The sequence below is a fragment of the Aquarana catesbeiana genome, linkage group LG02 (assembly GCF_042186555.1).
Source record: "Aquarana catesbeiana isolate 2022-GZ linkage group LG02, ASM4218655v1, whole genome shotgun sequence".
In the NCBI taxonomy this organism is placed as follows: domain Eukaryota; kingdom Metazoa; phylum Chordata; class Amphibia; order Anura; family Ranidae; genus Aquarana; species Aquarana catesbeiana.
The window spans coordinates 741424078-741451865 of record NC_133325.1 but is presented as its reverse complement, the minus strand read 5'-3'; the positions used below and the strand labels follow the sequence as shown (position 1 = coordinate 741451865).

General features: G+C 43.6%; 1 protein-coding gene across 2 annotated transcripts in view; it reads right to left on the bottom strand.

Moving 5' to 3' along the window:
* JAM2 (junctional adhesion molecule 2) overlaps positions 1-27788 on the bottom strand; it is a 155496-nt gene that overhangs the window by 52602 nt on the left and 75106 nt on the right. For both annotated transcript variants that reach the window (XM_073617075.1, XM_073617073.1), the window contains exon 2: positions 11726-11791. In XM_073617075.1, the coding sequence (XP_073473176.1) occupies positions 11726-11791 (66 nt within the window). The remainder of the gene's footprint in view (positions 1-11725; positions 11792-27788) is intronic.

Here is a 27788-nt window from a genome sequence, read left to right as displayed (position 1 = left end):
GTCTAGCGAGGCCATGCAGGCGCAGGTAAACCAGCTCCTACAGAAACAAGATGACCTCGAAAATAGAATCAGAAGGTGCAACCTCAGATTCATAGGCCTCCCAGAAGGGGTAGAAGGAAAGGACCCCCCGGAGTTTTTGGAAGCTTTATTATGTGACACATACGGCAGAGCAGCATTTTCCTCTACATTCACCGTCGAACGTGCACACCGCATGTCAGGCAGACCCCCGCCAGTGGGTGCACCGCCCCGCACCTTTATCGCCAAATTCCTGAACTACAGGGACAGGGACAACATATTACGTCTCAGTCGTGAAAAAGGCAATATCCCCTTTGGCAATAAAACGATAGCTGTCTTCCCAGACTTCTCCGCAGAAGTACAAAGAAAGCGCAAGACCTTCATGGAAGCGAAGCGCCGACTACGTATTAAAAATATCAAATATGCGATGCTCTTCCCAGCCCGTTTGAGAGTGGAAGGGGAAAACAGGGCCCATTTCTTTGAGGATCCTGAGGAAGCCATTGCGTGGCTGGAACGAAGAGATGCATAGAGTCTCATTCCTAGGATGACCCTGCCTAATTGGTGCTAGTAAGATGGGGCAATAGACTGCATGTGGACATTGCTCTCTGTTACACCTGCCCTGAAGCGGTAAAAACTTTGCACACAACTTAATAACAAGGATTGTCGGTAAGGCCCTCTGTGTATGTGTGCCGCTTGGATCATTGTTGGTGCGGCGGAGGCCAGCTAACCACACTTGTTATTCCCCTGTTTGTGACGATATACCTGGACAGACAGCTGGTAGAGAGACAGAATACGCCAAAAGGCATGTCTGGAGTGAAATCCTAATCCCTTTACTTTTCTACGGGGAAAGAAAAGAGGAAAAAAGAGATTTTTTGTTTTTTTAATTTTTTTTTTCTTTATACTTTTTAAGCTATACCTCTCCGGCGGAGGAAGGCTATTGGCTAATGGGCTCACTGCAGTAAGTGGGCTCAGTTCTACAATATGCTTTGTTATGCAGCGAAGTTTCGCCCTATCATGTCCAACCTAAGATGGACTGCAACATGTGATGTTATACACTGTGTGTTTGCTGCCGGCGCGGAGACGAGGATTACTCTCTCTGCCCTGGCAGCACTAGCAATTATCTTTACTCTATTTGCTCACCACACTCTTTTTGCAGATTGGACGATGTTCATGCCACGTTGGCAGTTATGGGGGAAAGCCCGCACCAGTTGGGGAATGTGCTGGGCAGGGAGGGGGGATTGTAGTATATACCATAATGTAAGACGAAACCCCTATACTTGGCTCGATAGGCTTGTATTATGCTTGCTACCAGACGCTGGAAACACGGAACTTTACCCTATTTTGTTTTTGACCATGTTAGATCTCAAGCAAAGTTGGGTGGTTGGTGGAGGTCATGGAGCTCAATATTTCAAATATCTTACTACATGGCTGCTCTGACATGTCTCACATGGAATGTACGTGGGATGAGGGACCCCATTAAAAGGTCTGCGGTATTCGCTTTACTTAAACAGCAACGAGCAGATGTAATGGTTTTGGTGGAGACACACGCTGAGGGTTCTGTTCAAGGAGCGCTCAAACGCCCCTGGCTGGGATGGACATACCATTCTGTGCACACCACACACTCAAGAGGAGTTTCCATTCTTATTGCCAAACACACCCAATTTGAGCTCCATGGCCTAACATCGGATCCACAAGGTCGATATGTTTTCTTAAAAGCTAAGCTATATGGTGAAATGATCTTATTAATGGCATTTTATATACCTCCACCATTTCAGACCTCTATTCTTGTAGAAGGGTTTAATTTTATGGCCTTACACCCTAATATACCAGCGATGTGGTTAGGTGATTTCAACAATGTTTTGAACCCTGCACTAGATAAAATGACTAGCCCATCTATACCTAACACCCCTCAGCATATAACAAGATTTGCAAAACTATTGCAGGATTTTGGCTTGGTGGACGCGTGGAGATGCAGGAACCCCTCATCCCGGGTGTATTCGTGCTTCTCCGCGTCTCACCGTGCTATGTCTCGTATCGACTTAATACTGATTTCTAGAATACTCCTTCCCAAATTGATAGATGCAGGTTTCTCTCCTAGATCATTATCTGACCACTGCCCATGTTGGGTTAAACTCTCCATTCATCATAATAGACCGCCATTCTCTTGGAGACTAAACCCTTTTTGGCTAACCCTTTTTCCAGCAGATGATGATCTCTCCTCAGACTGGTCACAGTTTTTTGAGACCAATGAGGGCTCAGCGTCCCCTCAGGTAGTCTGGGAAGCTTTCAAAAAGCACGCTCGTATGACGCTTACCACCCACATTAACAAAATAAAGCGCTCCTCGGGGGCGGCTATTACTGCGGCCACCGAGAACCTGCTTCTAGCCGAAAAGGCATTTACAGAAGACCCCACTCCAGATAAGGCAAACAATCTCAAACTCTGCTCTAGGGTCACTAATCAACTTTTGTACGAAAAATCTAAAAGAAAACTTTTTTTCCAAAAACAAAAGTTATTTGAACAAGGGGAAAGAGCAGGCAAACTACTAGCTTATCTTGTACACCACGAAGACAGACCCCCAGTTGTAATATCGCTTTACTCCCCTGACGGCGCTCTCATGACAGAACCTAACCAAGTCACAACAATGTTTCGAGACTTCTTTACTACACTTTATACTTCCAAGGCCCCAACGGACAACACTTTAATGGAAACTTTTTTAGACGATATTATTATCCCCCACCTAACGGAAGCTCAAATAGAGATTTTAGAGGCCCCATTGACAGCAAAAGAAATCACCAAAGCCATTGCGGAATTCCCCAAAGCTAAGGCCCCTGGCTCCGATGGACTACCAATAGAGTTCTACTCCTCTTATTTGGACATACTTACTCCCCGACTGCTAAATTTGTACAACTCCATCTTTAATAAATCTGATTTGCCAGTGTCCATGCGGGAGGCTACAATAGTACTAATTCCCAAAACCGGCAGGGACCCGCACCTTCCGGAGTCCTACCGCCCTATCTCCTTGTTACAGGTAGATGTAAAAATAATAGCGAAAATACTAGCCATGCGCCTAAATACAGTTATATTGTCCCTAATACACGAAGACCAGGCTGGCTTTATGCCAGGGCGAAATACATCTTTTAACCTCCGCAGATTGTTTATCAATCTACAAGCAACGCATGACAACCCAGGGTCCAGAGTGGTTGTGGCTCTGGATACAGCCAAAGCATTCGACTCCGTCGAGTGGAACTATCTCTGGTCCTGCCTGGCTTGTTTTGGATTTGGTCCCAGATTTATAAAATGGATCCAACTCCTCTATCAAAACCCTGTCGCAAGAGTAGTGGCAAATGGCTGGCCATCTGATCAATTTTCCCTGTTCAGAGGCACACGACAGGGATGCCCTCTGTCGCCACTGTTATATGCCCTGGCAGCGGAACCATTGGCAATCGCGATACGAGCACACCCGGGTATAGTGGGACTCCGGAGGGGTGAGGTAGTGGAAAAAATCAGCACATATGCGGATGATACTCTGCTGTACCTAGACGACTCACAGGAATCTTTACCAGTAGCCTTGGACCTGATAGAACGCTTCGGTATTTTTTCTGGTCTAAGGATCAATTGGGATAAATCCCAAATACTCCCTTTAGACAGCTTCCCATTAAACCGTGACAGGACCACACTTGCCCTACAGAAAGTAGACAAAATAAAATACCTAGGAATACAAACAACTCGGGATTCATCAGACTATATCTCCCTCAACATAACACCACTGATTGAGATGATTAAACAGAAAACACAGATATGGACGCGTCTTCCACTTGGAGTGACGGGTCGAATTAATCTAATAAAAATGATCCTACTACCAAAAATTCTGTACATGATATGGCACTCACCTGTATACCTAATACTCAGACACTTCAAAATAATGGAAACTCTACTTAAGCCGTTCGTCTGGGGTAATTCTAGACACAAACTCCCTTGGCAAAGGTTGAAGAACCCTACTGATCTAGCTGGACTGGCACTTCCTGACTTCAACATGTACTACCTCGCATCCCAGCTTTCACAAATTTTCCACATCGACAAAACAGACCGTAACAAATTTTTATTCCTTTTATGCCCGAAATGGATACAACAGACTCTAGACCCATTACTATCAATGACGGGGGGGAGAGCTGGTGAAGGCTTGGGAATGGACCGTAGATCTTTACCATACCAATATAAGAAAATCTGGGATATAGCATCAAAAAAACTCTCTATTGAAACACCGAACATGTATACTCCCATATGGCACAATGAGTCCCTCCCAGAGTTTAGACGCATGCAGGACACTGAGATATGGAGTGCTAGAGGAATAATATACTTGACGCACATAATAACTAATGGGAGATTGAAAACATTTGAAACTTTAAAAGCGGAATTTGCACTACCCAACTCCATGTTTTTTAGATACATACAACTAAGGCATGCTTTTCATACACAATACCCCACAGATGAACTCACCCTACAAGACAACCCACTAATGGCCGCTATAAAATTCCCAGATCCCAAAAAGATGATCTCTCAATTTTATGCCATGTTAACTACTCCGCAGGCAACTGTTCAAGCATACGCACTGAAGACTAAATGGGAAGACGAAATAGGTACTATTGAAGATGATGAGTGGAGCGACGCATTAGATACATGTAAATTAGCATCCCCTAAAATATCAGACCGGCTCACACAGATTTTCATCACACACAAATCATATCTCACGCCACTTAGGGTTTCAAGATACAAGAGGGACCAATCTGCTAACTGCCCAATGTGTAACCAAGCTACAGGCACTTTCTTTCACTTAATATGGCATTGTCCAAAGATCCAACAGTTTTGGTCTCAGATTATAAAATTCCTACACGATACCATGGGCTCGCCCATCACACTCCAACCAAAACCATGCTTACTGGGAATCTTTCCCGACCCGGAAATTAACAAATTTACTAAAATATTCTTACATGAATCCCTCTTCTCAGCCCGCAAGGTAATAGCCAGATTATGGATGAGACCCACGCCACCAGAATTTTCACAATGGGTGCTAGAAATAAACAACTCTCTGCCATATAAGAAAATAATTTACTCCCATAGAGGATGCCCTACCAAATATGGAAAAGTGTGGGAGAGGTGGCTCAACTCCCCAGATACCTGCATTGACAGGATCTAGGTTACCCTGGTTTACGAGCCTTACATCTACGGTGCTCCTGTTTTCGATTGGGGTCCCTACACTACATTGTAGTACAGACCAAGGTTATGATAGATAACTCGAGCCATAATAACATAACAGAGCGTATACGATGCCAATCTGAATGTCTTACTAGATATGATATCTACATGAGAGAAAAGGGGGGTTTTTTTTTTTGTTTTTCTTCTTTTCTTCTTTTTTTTGTTTTCTATTCTTTATTTGTGTTCATATACTAAACTCTATATGTTGACTGTAATGTATGTCAAGATTTCGCATTGTATGTAATCTCCTTTATTCGTTCAATAAACAGAATTTTATAATTAAAAAAAAAAAGAAAATATATAGCAAAGGCTTGATTTTTATATCTTTAAAATAACAAACATGTTATACTTACCTGCTCATGCCATGGTTTTGCACAGAGGAGCTCCGATCCTCCTCTTCTCATGTCCCCTGCTGATGCTCCTGGCTCCGCCCCCCTGCTGAGTGCTCACATAGCAAGTCGCTTGCTATGGGGGCACTCATGCTTGCTCGCTTCCGAACACCACTCTGTGTGTTCATAAACAGAGAGTGTGGGTCAGCCCCCCCCCACTGGCTGTGATTGACCGAAGCCAATAGGAGGTAGAAACCAGGGAGAGCTGCTGCTCTTGTGCACATTGCTGGATCGGGATTGGGCTCAGGTAAGAATAAGGGGGGTGGGGGAGAGCTGCACACTTAAGGTAAAAAAACTTCAGCCTTGAGGACCACTTTAAGCCTAGGTTCACATATGTGTGTACGTTTGCATACGTTTCCCGCAGGTACAGCAGCCCATGGACTGCTGTACAAGTCCCTGACCCTTTAAACATGCTGCACAGAACCGAATGATGCTGTGGCACCAAGCAGTTTTGTGCACGGGTGCCGATGCACTGGGGTATCATTAAGAATTAATGGCACCCCTGCACGTTTACTAACCCACACTAATGTGAGCTTAGCCTTAAATGGTTCTTAGCTCCCAGCACGTGCTGGCATAAAAAACAAAACACACATCCATTTCTCTGCTGCAGCCAAGGACTGAAAGAAGCAGCCAATCAAAGCCTCTGCCTCACATAGAGCCCTCTCTTGGTAAGAAAGTGTAAGTGCCTGATGACCAGTGACCACTTGGTCAGGTAGATCTGTGTCAGGGAACATATCGTTATTTCAAGGTTATAAATATTAAAGTTTTCAGGCCACATGAACATCATTTTTTTTCTCGGTTCCGCCTCCATTATCAACCTGGACTGGAGTGTTCCTCTAACAATATGGAATGACACCAAAGTATGTGACGTGCAGGAAAGATGGTGATCCCAGTTCCTGAGATAGTTTACAGAGAGTGCCAGGGTTATCCAGCAGAAATATTTGACAAGGCGTCTCTGCAGAGGCACGCTGACCTTGCTGTTAAATCATTGCTGATGCAGATTTATTGTACACGGAGGACAGAACTAAAATAGACTGAAGGTTTCTTGAAGTTTAAAGATGAATTAATAAGTTGGGAGGGGAGACAATGTTTGCAGGGATTATTGTTATCAAAGCAAGCTATCGGTGTCTTGCTGACAGCAGAAGTAACACCACAATTAAAGGGGAGATGTCTAAAAGGCAGATTCCATGTTGTATTCAATTAATACAGGGCTTTCATAATATCACACATGTTATTAATCAAATAAAAGTCTCCAGGCAAAACTTTTTCTTTAGTTTTGGATACAGCATGAACCTCTTTGTTTTTACTGTTTATTATAGCTCCATAGGGTAGATTTCCCCTTACTTCCTGTTTTAGTTACAACATTGCTACCAGGACAGGAAGTAAGAAAAAAAAAGCACCAGGGACACATACAGCAAGAAAAAAAATTGTAGCTGATAAGGGGAATGGTGGAACCTTCTGTCACTTTCTGTCCTGGTGAAAACAATGTTGTGCTCAGATGGTGCCAACAGACTGTGACTAAGCTGTCACCAACAGCTCACGGTCAACCACCAACAATTGGTAGCCAGTGGGACAAGCTCATAACTACATCAACACAGTGAACAAAAGAACCCCTCCCACTGGCTTCCGGAATCATGGCTCACTTAAAGGGCTGGCTCCTAATGGTGGCTGCAGGTTAAATGTCTAAACAGCCTTTGGAAATTAGAGTTTTTTTGTTTAGACCAAAGTTTCTCTTTAAAATAAATGGCACGGCATAGAGCAGTGGTGGTCAACTTTCTTAATATAGGTGGCCTCAAGTGCAGCCCCCAACATCACCAAAGGGCCGCACATAAATTACATTGATTACCTAATGTTATTTAGTGTCAGTGTTTAGTGTTTAGAGACAGCAGACACACAACAGGATATGGTCAAAGACTATGGGCATGATACAAGAGATGGTCAGAGACTGTGGACATAATACCGAAGATGGTCAGAGACTGTTGACTTAGTACAGGAAATTTCTCAGAGACTGTGGACATAATACAAGAGATGGTCAGAGACAGTGGACATAATACAAATGATGGTCAGAGACTGCCAACATAATACAAGAGATGGTCAGAGACTGTTGACTTAGTACAGGAAATTTCTCAGAGACTGTGGACATAATACAAGAGATGGTCAGAGACTGTGAACATAATACAGAAGATGGTCAGAGACAGTGGACTTAGTACAGGACATGGTCAGAGAATGTGGACATAATACAATAGATTGTCAAACACTATGGGTATAATACAGAAGATGGTCAGAAACAGTGGACATAGTACAGGAGATGGTCAGAAACAGTGGACATGATACAAATGATGGTCAGAGACTGCCGACATAATACAAGAGATGGCCAGAGACTGCAGACATAATACAAGAGATGGTCAGAGGCTGCAGACATAATACAAGAGATGGTCAGAGACTGTGGACATGATACAGGAGATGGTCAGAAACTGCAGACACAATACAAGAGATGGTCAGAGACTGTGGACATGATACAGGAGATGGTCAGAGACTGCAGACATAATACAAGAGATGGTCAGAGACTGCAGACATAATACAAGAGATGGTCAGAGACTGCTGACATAATACAAGAGATGGTCAGAGACTGCTGACATAATACAAGAGATGGTCAGAGACTGCAGACATAATACAAGAGATGGTTAGAGACTGTGGACATGATACGGGAGATTTTCAGAGACTGTGGGCATGCTGCAAGAGACTGTCAGAGACTGTAAACATATTATAAGAGTTGTTGGAGCCTGGGGACATGCTTCAGGAGACACTCATAACCTTAAGACACATTACATGAGGCTCTACAAATCATTGCTATAACAGGAAAATCTGGAAACACAGTTTAGTGTCTGCAGGGCCCCAGGGGCTGCACAGAAGATGCCAAAGGGCTGCATTCAGACCCCAGGTTGGGCATCAGGGGCATAGAGGATTGAAAAGTCAATTGGCTTTCATGCCCTTTACCATGCTGCTGTCAATAAGACATCGGCAGCTTACAGAAAACTTCCTGACACATCTTAAATGTATTTTTAGGGAAAGGCTTGTTTTTATACGTTGCATAGGTGTAACATTATTTAATGTGAAATCCAGTACATTCCAGAGCCTCTTTAAAATTAAGTAATTGAAGCACTTAGCAAATAAGAGTGATTGAAAGTATTGATTAGTGAGTGAATATGCTGGCTTATTAAACTGACAGGTTTTCCAAATGTCAGTGTTGTTTTTCATCCAGACGTACACCATCGGCCCGCAGTGTTCCTGGAAGCCAGACCTACTCTCTACAAGCCAAATGAAATGGCTGGACAATGTCTGTGGCTGCTGGAAAGCCCAGTAAAACTGCCGACCATTCATCACAATGACGGCTCACTAATAAAATATATTCCAGATAATTATTTCTTGGATAAAAACATGAATTAAGCAATGTTTTCAGGCACAGGACTGTCTATAAAGTTGTCTGTCCTACATATTGCCTTTTATACATTTTAGCATATATTCTTTCTGCATTAGCAGAAACTTACACTATTGAGATATACTAAAATTTTAATTAACCTTGTCTTCATTCAGCTCGTGTATTATATTAATTCCACATTTGGGTTTTTATTACTCAAGGCTTTGTTAGAAGGGTTCCATAACTTACGTACCTGGGGAAGAGAGATGGGCTGATGAGGTTGGCATTTAACCACTTGCCTACTGGGCACTTTCACCCCCTTCCTGCCAAGGCCAATTTTCAGCTTTCAGTGCTGTCGCACTTTGAATGACAATTGCGCGGTCATGCAACACTGTACCCAAACAAAATGTTTGGGTACAGTGAGACGGCGTGGGCTTCGTTTGCAGGTAAAATCTTTTGAGAGAGATAGAGCTTTCTTTCGGTTGTATTTAATCACCACTGGGTTTTAAATTTTTTGCTGAACAATGAAAAAAGCCTGAAATTGTTTTTCTTAGTTTCTGTTATAAAATCTTGTTTCTCCTTTACTGATGGGCACTGATAGGCTGCACTGGTGGACACTGATAATTGGCACTGATAGGCGGCACTGATGAGCACTGATAGGCGGCACTGATGAAGCATTGATAGGCAGCACTGATGGGCACCGATAGGCGGCACTGATGGGCATTGATAGGTGGCACTGATGGGCACCGATAGGCGGCACTGATGAGCATTGATAGGTGGCACTGATGAGCACCGATAGGTGGCACTGATGGAGCATTGATAGGCGGCACTGATGGGCACCGATAGGCAGCACTGATGGGCATTGATAGGTGGCACTGATGGGCACCGATAGGCAGCACTGATGGGCACCGATAGGCGGCACTGATGGGCACCGATAGGCGACACTGATGGCCACCGATAGGCGACACTGATGGGCACCGATAGGCGACACTGATGGGCACCGATAGGCAGCACTGATGGGCACTGACAGGCATCACTGAGAGGGCTGCACTGATGATCAGTGCCCTAAGTATCAGAGTAGATGTCCCTTGTGTGGATTTCCACTTACCGGTTCTCCTCTGCTCACATGCTGTCAGCGTAAGGAGAGGACTGCTGATAACCAGCAAATTCTGTTTGTGATTGGACACAGCTGATCACATGGTAAAGGGCCGCTGTGATCTATTATCAGCTGTGTCCCAAGGACACAGTGATCACAGAGTGCTCCCGATGCGTGCCCCGGGGGTGAGCGCGGAGGCAGAGTTCTGGGAGGACGTAAATTTTTCAAGAAAAAAACAAACATTATATGGCTACTAGATGATCATAGGAAATCAACATATTAAATAGGAAGTAGACCTTCCTTTATTCTTGGTACCTATAGGTAGGCTTAGCATAAGGCTCAGCTATAGGTACTGTAAATATCTCCTAAATGTGCGCCGTTTAGGAGATATTTACTGTACACTGCGCCAATTATGTCATCTGCGCATGCGCTCTGAGGGAGCAGACGCCCGTGCCGTTTCTTCAGAGCCCTCCCGCAACTGGCGGCTCATGTGCGCATGCACGGGAGTGTTGTCACATGGCTCTGGCCAGTCACACAGCCCCGCTGCCCTGGAAGGAAGACGGGTAAAGATGGATGAGGCCTCCAGCGGGGACGGCGTGGGCTTCGTTTGCAGGTAAGTGTCACATAATGTGCTAGTATGCGATGCATACTAGCACATTATGCCTTTACTTTGCAGGGAAGGAAAAAAAAAAACAACTCATCAGAGTTTACTTCCTCTTTAAAGTGTAAGTAAAAGCAAAAACTAACTAACCTACTCCCAACACCATTCTAAGTCTAATCAATCTAACCCTGTAAAGAAAAGATCGTTATACTTACCTACAGTATTCTGAAGCTGCTCCGGTCTGTTTCCAGGCTGAGCTGTCACAAATATGCCATTGTCTTACAGGTTTTTCTTTTTGTTTTTTGTTTTTTTAGCGGTTTACTACCACTTTAAGGACCAGGCCTATTCTGACACTTCTCTCCTATGTAAAAATCTGTATTTTTTTTTTGCTAGAAAATAACTTAGAGCTCCCAAACATTATATATTTTTTTAGTCAGAATTTAGTATGGCTGGGCAAATGCTTGAGACATTCATCCAATGTTTTTTTTTTTTTTTTTTTTTTTACATAAACCCCATAATATGCTTCGAGGAGAATGCATGGGCGCTTTTCTAATGCGAAGGTGTGAACAGTCTTTTACACTTTGTTTTCCTTACATAGCATCCCCAGTTTGACTAGAAAAGCATTCTGTAAAGAAAAACCCCTGTGAGGAAGCAGCGGTCTCTCTGCAAAGGTCCAATATGCCCCATGCTGAGCCAGAACTAAAGCTCCTAATCAGCAGGAAGCTTAATAAGCCCACAGAAGGTCACATCAGCCTGCTGGGTACACACCCTCTCTTCTGGCAAATGCACAACTGGCAGTCCTGGTCTAGTAGCCTAGGACTGAACCTAGATAACCAAAGAGAAGTACTAAATATTAAAAGTGATGGGTACATTTTACTATTACTGTTCACTGAGAGTAAACCTGCAAATTCATGGAGATTTTACTGCATTTCATAGTAAAGATTTACAATACCTCCAAACTCCACTACTTCCACGTTGAGGTTTTCTGACTCCACAATCACACCGAAGGACCGCTGACCTGTAAATATAAGAAGAGTCAACACTTGGAATGTACATTGATGGATTCTGTATAGTAATACTGCAGGAGCTGATTAAAGTAAAATGTAATATAATCTTGAACATGTTAATGGACTTTCAAAAGTCAAGTTCAATATTTTATAATGGCAGTTTTCTTCATATAGATGTTAATCCAAACTGAGTGACATTCGGTTTGCTAAATCACTATGACATTTCAGATGTTCTGTTAAGCTTTGAAAATGAAAGATAGAAGCTGATTGGTTAGTATATATAGGTACTTCTGTTTGTGTCTGCTCCAGTTTTGATCAATTCCCCTCTGCAATGTCATTTTTTTTATAATATATTATATATATTATAAAATTATATATATATTATTATATATATTATAATTTTATAATAAGTGCTTTCTTTCACCCTTTGCTTTTCATTCCCACGGCTTCTTTGCAGCCACTTCATGTATTCATGCACTTCAGTAATCATACCTCCCAACATTTTGAGATGGGGATGAGGGACACCTACCAGCAAATGTATGTAGGCACAGGACACGCCCCCTGCCACACCCTCTTAAAGAAGAATTAACCCCCAAAAAAGGTTAATTAAATCCACAAGTCCTTTTTTTTTACCACTATTATTCCTTTTTATTGGCTTTTAAAATTTACAAGTGCAGCAATTTAGAAATTGGATGAAAGGTTTAGCGCTGGGAAACACTTTTTGAAAGATAAAAAATGCATTTTATATACAACTATATAGATCAGACCAAAATGAGGGACAAATGAGGAGGAAAGAGGGACAGAGGGACATTGCTCCAAATCAGGGACAGTCCCTCGAAATCAGGGACAGTTGGGAGGTATGCTCAGTAATGACTGCATGACATTTGTTTATTTCTCAGGGCGGCTGTCCTAAGGTCCCGTCCACATCTAATGATTTGGGAATTCGATTCCAAATCGCACTGCAATAGTGGCAAAACGCACCGCACAAGTTTGGGTGCCCTTCATTTTTAATGGCACCTGAAAAGCAGTGCCGTTTTGCTGTGATTGAATCGCGCGGCAATCGCGGCAAATCGCACAGCATGAAATTCGATGCCCAGGACAAGCTCCTGCTCCTTTTTAGGACACAAGTTTTGTGCTATGTGTTTTGCTGTGTGATTTATTGCATTTGAGGTGCCATTAAAAATAAATTCAGCTTGTGTTGGTCACTGCGCTGGACTGACTGGATTGTTCACCTATCCTAGGTGGGTATTTGTGTGGACAAAAAGGAAGGATAGTGCCCAGTGATGAATGGCGGTCATGGGCCCTCTTGGGGATTGGGCTGCTGCCTCTTCTGTGTGACCTTATGGTCATTTTAGCATGTAGACTTGGATAGAAAGAAAACAGCGCCTCGTGTCCAGCAAAGGGTAATGTAAGGTTCATAGAGGTTTATTAAAAAGTATCAATATGTACCTCAAGCCAACGCATTCCAGTGGAATAGACCCCTTTATTTAGGGCTGTTGCTTAGGGTTGCCACCTGTCCAGGAATCACCCGGACAGTCCAGGTTTTGAATCACGTGTCCGGGGTTTCAGTCCACCTGAAACCCGGACACATTATTCAGACCAGGCTGTGGCTCCCCAAGTAACCAAGATAGTCATACACAAATCTGTTGCCGCTGCGGGCGGCTGTTTGGGGACAGGTTTGGCATCACTGAAGGGTGGGGTGATGATGTCCGCAAGAGTAATTTGGCCACACCCACTGGTGCACTCTGTGCGCTACATTACTACTCCCCTTGGAGCACCCAAATGTGTCCCAGGTCTTTTATAATCCTATAGTGTTTACTGCAAAAAAATTTAAAAATTGCCCTGTGCCGCAAAAATGTTCGGGGTTAGCCTGAAGAAGAGGTGGCAACCCTACTGTTGCTGCGTACTATTTGATGGGAACAATTCCCAAGAATGTTTATGCTGGATCATTTAAGAAACCAGGATGGCAGGAGGCCGGCTTTAGTTGCATAGGCATCAAATCTGGAATTGTTCCCATCAAATAGTACGCAGCAACAGCCCTGAATAAGGGGGAGTCTTTTCCACGAAGTACATTGGCTTGATGTACATGTTGCTACTTTTTAATAAACGCCTATGAACTATTCTTTAAGAAGTTGTAATTCTCTGGACACTGGGCGCGCCTTTCTTTCTATCCAAATTAAAAATAAATGGCACCCATACACGCATGTTGCATTTTGCCACTATTGCAGTGCGATTTGGAATTGCGGGGATTCTGCCTAACTTTTTGGCCTAAAAGCAAAATGCTATGTGTGGCGGAAAAGGAACACTCACATCAACCTGAACACACCATCCCCACCGTGAAACATGGTGGTGGCAGCATTATGTTGTGGGGATGCTTTTCTTCAGCAGGGACAGGGAAGCTGGTCAGAGTTGATGGGGAGATGGATGGAGCCAAATACAGGGCAATCTTAAAATGTTAGAACTTTGTTAATGTTGATGTTGAACTGTAAGAGTCTGCAAATAACTTGAGACTGGGGCGGAGGTTCACCTTCCAGCAGGACAACAACCCTAAACATACAGCCAGAGCTACAATGGAATGGTTTAGATCAAAGCATATTCATGTATTAGAATGGCCCAGTCAAAGTCCAGACCTAAATCCAATTGAGAATCTGTGGCAAGACTTGACAATTGCTGTTCAAAGACGCTCTCCATCCAATCTGACAGAGCTTGAGCTATTTTGCAAAAAAGAATGGGCAGAAATGTCTCTCTCTAGATGTGCAAAGCTGGTAGAGACATCCCCAAAAAGACTTGCAGCTGTAATTGCAGCAAAAGGTGGCTCTACAAAGTGCCGACTCAGGGGGGCTGAATACAAATTCATCCCACATTTTTCACATATTTATTTGTAAACAATTTTGAAAACCATTTATCATTTTCCTTCCACTTCACAATTATGTGCCACTTTGCGTCGGTCTATCATATAAAGTCCCAAAAAAAAACATTTATGTTTTTGGTTGTAACATGACAAAATGTGGAAAATACTAGTATGAATACTTTTTCAAGGCACTGTAATGCCGTGTACACACGGGCAGACTTTTCGACCGGACTGGTCCGACGGACCGAATCCGATGGACAATTCGACCGTGTATGGGCTCCATCGGACCTGCAGCGGACTTTTTCGGTCAAAAATCTGACGGACTTTAGAACTGGAACATGTTTCAAATTAGTCTGACGGACTCGAGTCCGGTTGACAAATCCGCTCGTCTGTATGCTAGTCCGATGGAAGAAAACCCACGCTAGGGCAGCTATTGGCTACCGGCTATCAACTTCCTTATTTTAGTCCGGTCGTACGTCATCACATACAAATCCACTGGACTTTGGTGTGATCGTGTGTGGGCAAGTCCGTTCGTTCAAAAGACCGTTGGAAGTCCGTCCAAAGTCTGTTGGAAAGTCAGTCGGACCAGTCCAGTTGAAAAGTCCGCCCGTGTGTACGCGGCATTCATGTACAAGGGGCTCATTAGCCAATGCAGGGTAAATATTCTGTGTATTCCTGATGGCAGGGATGTGCTGCCAACAGCTGGCCATAGACATTAACGGGTGAAGGCAGCTGTATATAGCTATGAGCCACCATTAACGTAAACTAGCGAATGTGCACAGGCATAATGTCCTGAACTCACACTACCTGGGTTCCTTACATTATGTCTGTGTATATACAGTACTTTATGTTAATAGGGGCGTACAGCCACTTTCACCCATTCATGCTATGGGCGGCTGTACACAGCACCCGGATATCCCTGGAACCAGAAATATTCAGTATATTTACACATGTGCTCGAGTGCAAAAAGGGTGAAAGGGTGAAAAACAATCTATGACACCCTTAAGATATAAAAAAAAACACGAAATAATGTTAAACACGCCAATAGCCGATTCACATACTCATATCTGAGTCAACTCTGTGGCCGGTAGCTGCGATTAGAGGATGCCTTGTACAAAGTGGTTCAGTAGTAGTGGTTAATCACAGAGGGTCATGAGTCATGAATCAGAAGTATTTCAGTTAAACTGCTCTCATGAGGAAATTACAACATTTATCAGGAAAATATATTTTAGGGTGATTATCCATTTAGCAACCAAAGTGACCAAATAAGGTGTAAGTTTACAATTTTTTTGTACAATTTTCCTTTAGATTTACCAAAACCATATAATATGAGGTCAAACCTAAGCTTTTTCAATTTGTATGCAATCAGGCAGGCCCCTTCACTACGTAGTTGAAGGTAAATCTAAAGAAAATTGAATAATGTATGGCCAGCCTAGGGCAGCCAGATTGCTAATAGTCTGCTTGAGGGAGCCATAGTGAGCCTGTGGCCAAGCTATGGACATACAACTATTTATATAGGTGACTTACTGACCTCTGTAGCTGCATGCTTTATGAAGCAATTCATCTCAGCTCATCATTCTCAACCCTCCCTGCAGATACTCAGCAACTCAGCTTGCACTGCTCTTCCCTCCTAGCAGTAATCTCAGCTCATGTGCAGGCGTCCTTGTGCGCAAAGTACCACTTGGATGTGCAAATATAGATATAAAGCCGCTGTGTATTTCAGCCTGTCATTGATTTTGACAGGCTGCATGTACCCTTTCCAGGAATGTTGAATTCCTGGTCCTGCACTACAATCAGTGGTATGATCCACCGGCCTACCATCACATACAGGGGTTGATTTACTAAAATTTGAGAGTGTAAAATCTAATGCATCTCTGTATGGTAGCCAATCAGCTTCTAACTTTTGCTTGTTCATTTGAGCAGTGGTGGCCCGTCCATTAGGGGTGCACGGGCGCCGCCCCCCCTATCCATGCGTCTGGCCCCCTAATCTACATGCGGGGTGCCGGACGCATGGATTCCAATGGGGGTTTTTTTTTTTTTGAAGCACGTGATTAGAGCCAGAGGCTCTAATAGGCTTCAAAAAAGGGTGGGCTTAAGGGGTAGAGCACTGCGCCCTGAGCCCACCCAGTTGTGTGACAATAGCGAATTAATATTCGCTATTGCCTCACTGATCCTCCTCCCGGCCAATCAGGAAGTGGGTCTGGAGACCCATCACCCGATTGGCTGAAAAGACAGGCAATCCTATTGGACGCCTAGGAGGAGGAGGGAGGAGACGAATGACGAGCCAGAGGAGGAGGAAACGCGATGGAAGTGCAGGGTTGGATGACCGACCGACTGCCCGTGGGAGGGGGGGGTTTGTGGGGGGGTGTCTGACTGACCGACGACAGTGTGGGGGGGGGGGGTGCCGCCGGCCGACCAGGGGAGTGGTGGTTGTTTGCCAACCCCCCCACCCAAAAAAAAACACCAGCCTCCGCTGCAATTAAACTTTGACAAAAAAAAAACTGGATGCTGATTGGTTTCTGTGCAGAGCTACACCAGATTTTACCCTCTCCAGTTTTAGTAAATCAACCCCACTGTGTCCTGTACAAATGTTGGGTTGCCAGAGGAACCAGGAATTAGGTAAGAGATACTCGTGGAAGTGTTGGATTCTGAAGATACTTCAGGAGTTGGTTTCTCTTCGATACAGCAAAGATAAACTACAGAATCTATCTACCTGACTTGTATATACAGTAGTTAAATAAAAAAATAAATCAACAAAACAAATAAAAAATTCCATGGCCCAATATCAATAATAGAATATTTATTTGTGCCAATATACTCACATAAGGAAACTACAAGTATGTCATACATAGATGGCACTGTCAGCTATCGGCATGCATGATGACGTTAAAGATGGGCTCCACTTGACGTGTTTCGTGTAAACACATGTCTTCGGGGGAACATTTTTGTATATAAAGACTTGACTGAGTATTAGGCTAAGTTTAGACTTTGAAAAGTGATCAGTATTAGGATCGGTTTCAAAAAGCGTTTGGCGGGCGGTGAGGAGGCAATAAGACACCTCCTAAAGCCTGTTTTAACCCTGTGAATGCAGCACCAACATGCAGCAACTACATGCATTGGACGCATTTGTGGGGGAATCGCAGGGTTTTGCTTGAAGCAACAATTGTTGCCACGGGCGCAAAGCAAAGCATGGCGACCACAACATGTGAACACCCCTGTCTGCTGCCTTTGCAGCCTAAGGGGGTGTTTGAAGGGCACTAAAAACATGGCTGAACCACTCAACCACACGTTTTTAACACCCCCCAAATCACAAGTCTAAACAAGCTCTTATAGGTTACGGCAATTTACAAGTCCTTGTTGTTTTTTTGCCCTTCCCTACTGAATAAGGCTGGGCGTCTTCATGTGGATTTTGCTGAATAACATCATTTTTCTTTCCCAGTCTCATACGTGAAGGCCTCTGTCTGCTGTCCATGCTCTGATAGAGCAATTTGTGTTAGTTCAGTAGCCAGATACATAGCCCCAGGCCTGTTTTTCTTCTGTGAGTGTCTTATTCAATGACCCTAAATAAGACTCTGCTGGGGAACATTGCCACAGCTAACCTCACCGCCAACACAACACGTACAGTTCATGTGATGTGCCAAACTTCTAATTAGAACTTTCATGCAATTACTGTCCAGGGACTGAAGCAGGACGCAGGAGGGTGTAAAGGCTCTGTACTTTGGATCTCTGTGTTGAAAAATGTAGAGATGTGAATAATTGATTCAAGAGGGACACTAAATAAAAATGTTCATGCTTCATGAACTTTCAAGCAAGCATGTGATCAAATTAAATAGACCCATTTTATCACAAAGTCTGCTGTAAACTAAGCAAACACAATCGCCTTCAAAATGAATCTGTCCACGATCAACAAATAAAGTTTGAATCAAAGTGTACCTGTCATCATTGTATGGCAGTAGAGGCCACTGAACTGAACCAATATTCCACCTATGGGTTGATGATACATTAAGTGAGGCCTCTGCCCAAAACACCGGAGTCATTCATAACCAATGCAATGTTGATAGTGATTTAGCTGGTATGGTTTATTTTTTGCACGTGTCTGCTCCATAAAACATCTAGCATATCTAGAGCAGGAAACCTAGCTAGTATGTAACAATGTTCCTCCACTTTGTGTTTGTGAGTACAGCACCTGGCTTTACAATGAAAGCAGTTCAAGCCAAATTTAGTACTTGAGCCCCATCCAACCACTGGTGAACTGGAAAGAGCCAAGAATAAAGTGCAAGGCAAGTCAAAACCGAACTGAGCTTAAATCTAGTCCCACCCCCATTCTAAGCCTATTCTAACTACCCTACAAAAGGAAAGATGTTTATACTTATCTAATCTGAAGTCGCTCTGGTATGGTCACATGATCAGGTCCCAGCTTCAGTGTAGAGGAGGAGCAGCCGACAATGAATGCCCCATAGTAAGCCTATGGGGGATGTCATCGCCCAGGCTCTGCCGCCATTGTCAGCAATCTCTCCTCTAAACTGAAGCTGATGCTAGACTGACTGGACTGGAGCGACTTTAGAATACGTAAGTATAGGCATCTTTCCTTTTATAGGGTAGGTAGAATAGGCTTAGAATGAGGAAGGGAATAGATTTAAGCTTAGTTTGGTTTTGACTTGCCTTCCACTTTAACCTAGTAAAGCAAAGCTAAAAGCAAAACTTTTTTTTTCATTTTGGATAAAATAAGAAAGGGTTATAACCCCTGTCATTTTTTTGCCATCTTTGACCCATCAAGGAGTTATCCCTTCACTTCCTGTCTCATACCCAAAACAGGAGGTAGGAAGAAGTTCCTCCAAAATGAGGGAAACCATTGTTGGTACCAGGATCACCAGAACTAGTGTCCCCAATGAAAGATTTCCCCTATATTCCTGTTCTGGTGACAAGCCAAAACTAACTTGACACGTGTTCTAATCCCTCCCCAATCTATCCAAAGCTAAAAAAAAAAAAAGTTTTGCTTTTAGGTATACTATAATGACCAAAGACCCTAGCTATAATGTGCAAAGTGTAGTGTGTAAAGATCTATGTGTCAATGTGTGCACATGTTTCTCCATGTGCTATTGTGGTAACATGTCCTGAATAATTGACCACACAAGTCTGTATGGTCATGTGTTTAATGTACTTGCTGTAGGCAAAGACATCTGAAGTCAACCTCAATCTGGTGATCAGTGTCATCTGACAAACAGAAATACGACAATCTCCCTCTGCTCCTTAAGGTCAAAAGGCTGACAAACAGCTATCTTCTGTGAAAGTGCTGCACACCTTGTCATGGTGTCACCCAGGGTTTTTACCCACGCAGGTAAAAGGGCTCCAGGATGCCTGTTTTGAGTGGAGAAAACAAATTTTACAGTTTTCTCTAGATTTCTCTAGGATTGGTAACTCCTGGATTGGGTTCTAGAACCCAGAGGAGGAGTGAAGCCTCCAACTCTGGGTCCAGTGTTTGATGGTGACCAGCAGTTGCAAGTGTGCGTATGCCTTATGGTGCGGGCGCCTGAGTGAACAGACACAGGGGCGGTGTCTGCTCGGGCCTCAAGAAGAGGTGAACTGACCATGCCATCACCTAAGAGAGACAAGGAGTTGATTTATTAAAACTGGAGAGTGCAAAATCTGGTGCAGCTGTGCATGAAAAACAATCATCTTTCAAGGTTTTTTTTGTCAAAGTTTAACTGAACAAACTAAAGTTAGAAGCTGATTTGCTACCATGCAGAGCTGCACCAGATTTTGCACGCTCCAGTTTTAGTAAATCAATGCCAATGTTTGAGTAGGCTGGAGCCTGCACAGCCCCAAGCTGGTGAGTGACTAATATTAAAGTAGAGGTAAACCGATTGATTTAAAAGTTTCAAAAAACAGTTATATACTCGGTATGCCGGGAAGGCGAACTGTCACATTAGCTTGTTCTCTCAACCAAACTGTCAAACTGTCCAATGGCTGGTGTCATAACTGATCACATGTACAGCATCATGGCAGCTTCAGTCAAGATGGCAGCTTCCTTGACTGAAAACGATAGGAGGGTTTACTTCCACTTTAAGTAGTATGTCTATGCAGAGATAGTCTCAGGGACTATGCAATCTGGATAGCCAGGGTGCTGGAATTTTTTTTTGTATCATTGTGTCGCTGAAAACCCTTGCATGGGAAAACCCAAGTATAAGAAAACAAAAATGGGTGAAGAAAGCCCTTCATCGAATGTTGATGAGTGGACAGCATCTTTGGAAGAAGTACACTTGAGCTGAACCCTTACACTCTACACTGTGAGTAGGTACATTGTAGACACCAGGTGCTTTGACTACTACACCAAAGAGACTAGAGCAAAATTTTAAAGGTCCCCTTCCCAAGCTTTGTCACTGACTGCCCAGGTAGCTCTGACTTTACTTTTCATAGATAAAAGGATTAAGTATTGTAGGATCAATTACAATAGTGACAAAACTCCCAGCAGCATAGCTCACCCTTAGCAATCACCCTCTTCCAAGTGGTTTATATGCATCCGCCACACCACCACCAAATGTAATACATAGATGCAATTCCACTAGGACACTATTTGCAAAAATGATTGTATTTTCTCTTTTTGCTTGCATGGGATTCCTCAAACAAACTAAAATATGCCACTAAGTCAATTTACTGGCATGCCTAGACTGCATAGACTGCAACCGAAGCAAATGTCAGTATGATTATAGATGGTACTTTAGGCCTTCAGAGATAACTTTAATTAAAAAAACACAGGCTGCAATATCCACCACTATGCTGCAAAGTTATAAATATAAATGAATGCTTGGCTTGTGCGCAGCAGAAATTATACTTTTAACTGCCCCAAGTGTACAAAGCTGTTTCATCTCATAGAGCTCCCGATATTGCCACAAGGGATGGGCAAGGTGCACTAAGACTAAGACTATATGGGGTATATGTCAGGATTATGGCCGTGCTGCCCATGAGGCCAAAAATGCCCCCCCAACCCCACCTTCCCCAAAATGGCTTTGCTCAGGCTAGCACATCCCAGCTCTTTCCAGCAGCCAGTACAGCCACCTATAGAGGTGATTGGCTGTATTCGCTTTTAATACGTGTAAATACCAATGCTTTTTTTGCATATGCATTTACCTGTGCATGCACTTATGACATATAACCCAAATGCAAACTTCTGTGTTTTCGAAATATGTTATACATACATATTCATCAGCACAGGAAGGATCATCAAATTTTGTCCAAAGCTTTTATTACAGAAAGATCACATCACAATGGGCCAAGTGTTGGAGCGGCGCAGGACCCCTTTGTTGGGATTATGTCCTACGCACATGTGCAATAAAGCATGGGTGTTTTTATGCTGACAATTGCATACAGCCATTCATCTCTATGGGTAAATGTACATGCCACCTACGGCTCCCCAATTTTTATGACAGATCCTGCCTCCACCCACAAATATCTGTGAAAATGAAGCCTAAAGACGAAGTAAACCCTCAGCAAAAAATGAAAAAACAAAAAACCCTGCAAGACAAAGGCATAATTAGCTAGTATGCATAGCATACTAGCTAATTATGTATTACTTACCTCAGATCGAAGCCACCGCATCGGTCCATGTCTCCCCCTCCGACCGCCGACATGTGGTCCCTGAGCGACTTCCTGGTATTGTGGCTCCGGCGCTGTAATTAGCCGGAGCCGCAATGACGTCACTCTACGAATGCGCACGGGAAGGGCACAGTACAACTGAAGCAACGTAATATAGCGCCATTGCTTCAGTTGTCTTAAGTGCGCATGTGCCTCATGACGTCGGCATGCAAAGACAGGGATATCTCCTAAACCATGCAGGTTTAGGAGATATCCTTGTTAGCTACAGGTTTACAACCACTTAACTGAATAGCATTTAGTTTGCTAAAGCACTGTTTATTATAAACAATTGCCATTTGTTTCATTAATTTTATTTTTCATTGTTTAGTGCATCTGAGTGTTGCTGATCTCCCGCAGCCACTTTCTGTCTGCATCCTCTTCAGCGAAGGCTGCGTGGCTTTTCTTAGGGAGTTTCCTGATGGTAACAGCAGTGAGCCATGACAGCATAATGTGTGCTGAGTGACAATGCAAGAGCCCAACTGAGAGACAAAAACAAAAGCGTTGTCACCCGAAAACAGGATGTATCTGAACAAGGACCTTCATGGTAGGATCACCAGGTATTAATGAATGAAAGCTGCAGATTTCAAATAATGTAACATTACTCTTGAAATTACATCAACATCAACAAAAAAGTACAAGAGCTTCTGTTGGGTGACAAGCGTCCCGCTATTCTGTTTGCGCGATGTTACCACGATTGTTGCCCGCCCAATCGTGGTAAAATTGTGCCGCGATTATGGTGCCATTGTCACAGGGAACAAACAGGCATCCCGCGATTTGCCGCTATTTGGAATCGCGGGCGGAATCGTGGTAATTCCGCACACAATTCAGAACGCGGACATGTGAACGGAGCCTTAAAGCAGAAGTAAACTTGGGCATTGTGACGGTATGCTCAGGTGGAGTCCATGCTCAGGTGGACTTTAAATGACCAGGAAAAGAGCACAGCAGGACTCTGGCCTGAGACTCAGAAGGGAATCTGAGAGAGAGGAGCTCTGTTTGTTTGGACTGAAAACAAAGGTTTGCTTTACCTCATGTTTTGTGGGTGACGGAGATCATCCCCACACCGTATAGAGAGCAGTGTACTGTTTAGTTTAGCGCCAGACGGCAAGGATTCGTTTTACTGTTTTGTTTTTTTTTTTATGACTTTGCAAACCACTTGTAAATAAAGCTGGCAACCCGCCAGATTTTAAAGAAACTGCCTGCACGCATCTCCCCACAGCATTTATAAAAAAAAAATCCTCTGCAAGGCAGTAGCATAATGTGTTAGTATGCATCACAAATACATATATATATATATATATATATATATATATATATATATATATATATGAAATACTGTAACTTAGAACAAAGCCCTCCAGCAGACCACCGTCACCGCTGACAGGGCTTCCATCTTCACCCGGTGTTCCTTCCGGGTTTCGGCTGTATGAATGGCCAAGTCACGATGACGTCACTACCACGCATGCACGTGAGAGTCACGGCCCCGGCACAAAGCTATGAAGGTACGACATGGGTATGGCATCCCTTCAGAGCGCATGTGTTCGGTGATGTCATGGCTGCATCCTGAAGATATTCACTGTACCTACAGGTAAGCTTCATTATAGGCTTACCTGTAGGTACAAGTTCAAAAGTGGACTTTACCACCAAAGCGGAAGTAAACCCATCCACATCAATGCACGATATTACCCAGCATATTTTTTTAAGAAATATTATCAGCAGCATAATCATAATTTTCCAGACTAAGTCTAAATTAGCACTAAAAACACTTCCTCTAACACAGACTGTCCATTTACAGTCTATGGGCCTCAGTGCTAATTTGAATATGGCCTTACCCATTGGTTCGGCTTGGTTTGATGTAAGTATGCATATGTGATATCTGGACGGCCACTGGGGAAGCTGAAAATCATTGCAGTAGACCTTGATACATACAGTAGACTGATAGCTGAGATCTTTAGGGTGTTGCTCCAGCACCTTTCCATCTGCACACTGACCACAGGTTGCTGCTCACTCTAGCACTGCCACCATTCAGAGAACACCTTGTATTTTTTTCAATAAATACAAGGCATTCCCTGATTGGACTAGGTATATATTCTAACGTCATTCTCCCCTCCATTGAGAAAACACCTTGTATTCATTATTAAGAAAATACAAGGCGTTCTCTGAATGGAGAAGGTGCTGAGCAAGCAAGCCCTGTGGTCAGTGTGTAGAGGGGAAGTCACTAGAGCAGCACCCAAAATATCACAGTGATTTTCACAACCCCAGAGATCCTCCAGATATCACATATTGATAGGTGAATCAAGCCAAGCTGGACCAATGTAGGTTTGGAAATAATAGATATATCCTGTAGTTCCGCTTTAAAGCTTACACAATGGGCTTACATTTTCTTAAAAGTGCAATTGATGACTTTACTACGACTTTAAACTATAATGCCGCGTACACACGACCGGTTTAGCCGTCGGAATAAACTTCGAAGGTTTCTCCGACGGAATTCCATTCAAGGGGTCTTGCCTACACACGGTCAACCCAAAGTGCGACCAAAGTCCGACCATCCAGAACGCAGTGACGTACAACACTTACGATTGGACTAGAAAAAGGTAGTGCTTCAGAGCATGCGTCTTTTTTGGTCCGTCGGAACAGCATACAGACGATCAGTTTTCCCGATAGGAATTGGGTCCGTCAGAAATATTTAGAACATGTTCCATTTCTTGGTCCGTCAGAGTTTAAAAAAAAAAAGTCCGATGAGGCCTACACACAATCGGTATATACGATGAAAAGCTTCCGTCTGACTTTTTCTGTCAGGCATTCCGCTCGTGTGTACGTGGCTTTAGAGTTTTTCAAGGCGAGGACTGATGAAAACAGTTCAAACTTGTAAACTTAAGGAAGGTCTTGGCAATGTTGCCCAAATCTTATGGAAAAATTGGGTTAAATTTTAGAAAATGTAATTTAGTTATCTAAACTACTGGCCCAATCAATGACAGTGATAGTGTCTATAGAGCAGCCACTTTCAACTAGGGTTCTCCAGAGATTGCTAGGGGTTTCTTGAGCTGATTGACTTCTCACCTGATGGTGCCCGCAAGATTCTAGGCCCAATGCCACTTGGCAGAGCCAGCATTGTGACAACAGTGAACGGCTGTCTGTAATGGTGGCATTCTAATTTTCATTATTATACAATACATATATGTTACAATCTAAAAGGGAAGGTCAAGTGATACAAAAGGTAAAAGCTGGGGGGATGAGCTGATAGAGAGAATAAAAGTACAGTTGTTAGGTGAAGGTAGGATGCACTTCTCTAAAGAAAAGGGTTTTCAGGGATTGCCTAAAAGTGGACAGAGTGGAAGATGGATGGACAGATTGGGGTAGGGAGTTCCAGAGGATGGGAGAGGTTCAGGAGAAGTCCTGGAGTCAAGCATGAGGGGAAGTGACATGGGAGCTAGAGAGCAGGAGGTCTTCGGATATCACTCCTGTAGGAGGATCATTCTTCCCACTAACCACCAATGTAATGGACAACCTTCCCACTGACCATCAATGTGATGGGCAACCTTCCCACTGACCATCAATGTAATGGACAACCTTCCCACTGACCATCAATGTGATGGGCAACCTTCCCACTGACCATCAATGTAATGGACAACCTTCCCACTGACCATCAATGTGATGGAGAACCTTCCCACTGAACATCAATGCAATGGACAACCTTCCCACTGACCATCAATGTGATGGACAACCTTCCCACTGAACATTAATGTGATGGACAACCTTCCCACTGACCATCAATGTGATGGACAACCTTACAACTGACCATCAATGTAATGGACAACCTTCCCACTGACCATCAATGTAATGAACAATCTTCCCACTGACCTTGATTATTTAATTTAAATTTGGGTTCCCTAACACCCTAATTATTTGAAGGACTTCTCTAGGGTAACAAGACTGAGAAAGGCTGTTATAGAACATACATTCCTGACAGGTACAAGAGCAGTAGGATCTCCTAGCTGTAGGTCTGTCCCAACAGCTGACACTCACAGCACTGTGCGACAGATGCTAATTGAGAGCCAGGTGGCATCTCCAACCATGCTGGTCTGAGATATATTCTTGGACTTTGTGGAATGCGTTAAGATGCTGCCACCAGCCATCAACCGCTATGTGGTATGCGGAGAAGCTGAGGAATTTCGGCCACAGCAGGCATGGCAGCAGTCTGGTCATCCATGATATGATTTTACATTGAAATAAAGGCTAAATAGAGTATTTCCAGACAGGAGAGGACTCTGGCAATCCTATCAGATTCAGGTTATTGTCTTTGGTAGTTGGATCCTACAGTTTCAGATTTGCACATTCCACATTTTCCTCCCCCTCCACTTCCCAGACCCTGGAATGTAACAGCTGGTCCTAGAGCAGTTTCAATCTGTCACTTTTCTTTGTTTTGTGTTTAAAATTAGGAGCTGGGTGTCATCACTGGTGTGTAGCAGCCAGCAGGTCAGATCCAAATAGCTCCCCTGGTATGATAACAACCTGCCTTTTTAAAGAGAAAGTATCCACAGAATTTTCAGCAGATAGTACACTGCTGAGAATTCCTGTTATGTGATTACGACATTCTTTGTCACCAAAATTCCAAACCTAACATGTGCCTCTATCAGGAGTAATGCCCACTGTGGCTGAATATGGTCATAGTGTATTTGTCACTGAGATATGACAGCTGATATATAATACTAATATACAAAAATAAAGAAGAAAACATATCATCTCCAATTACCACTACAGCACGTACATATTTCTCCATTGACCACCACAGCACCAACATAATTCTCTAATGACCACCACAGCACCTACATAATTCTCCACTGACCATCACAGCGCCTACGTACTTCTCTACTGATCACCACAGCACCTATGTACTTCTCCACTGACCACTACAGCACCTACGTACTTCTCCACTGACCACCACATCACCTACATAATTCTCCACTGACCACCACAGCACCTACATACTTCTTCACTGATCACCACAGCAACTACGAACTTCTCTACTGATCACCAGAAGACCTATGTACTTCTCCACTGACCACCACTGCCCAAACATACCATCTCCACTAACCACCACACCACCTATGTACTTCTTCACTGGCCACCACAGCAGGTACATACATCTCTACTGACCACCACAGCACCAACATATAGTACTTCTACACTGACCACCACAGCACCTACATACTTCTCCACTGACCACCACACCCCCTATGTACTTCTCCAATGACCACCATAGCACCTACGTACTTCTATACTGACCTCCACAGCACCTACGTACTTCTCTACTGACCACCACAGCACCTACATACTTTTTCACTGACCACCACAGCACCTATGTACTTCTCTACTGAGCACCACAGCGCTTACATACTTCTTAATTGACTGACACTGCACTGACCATCACTGCACCCATACACTTCTCCATTGACCACCACAGCACTCCTGCACTGCTTTACTGACCACCACAGCAGCTTCGTACTTCTCCACTGACCACCACTGCA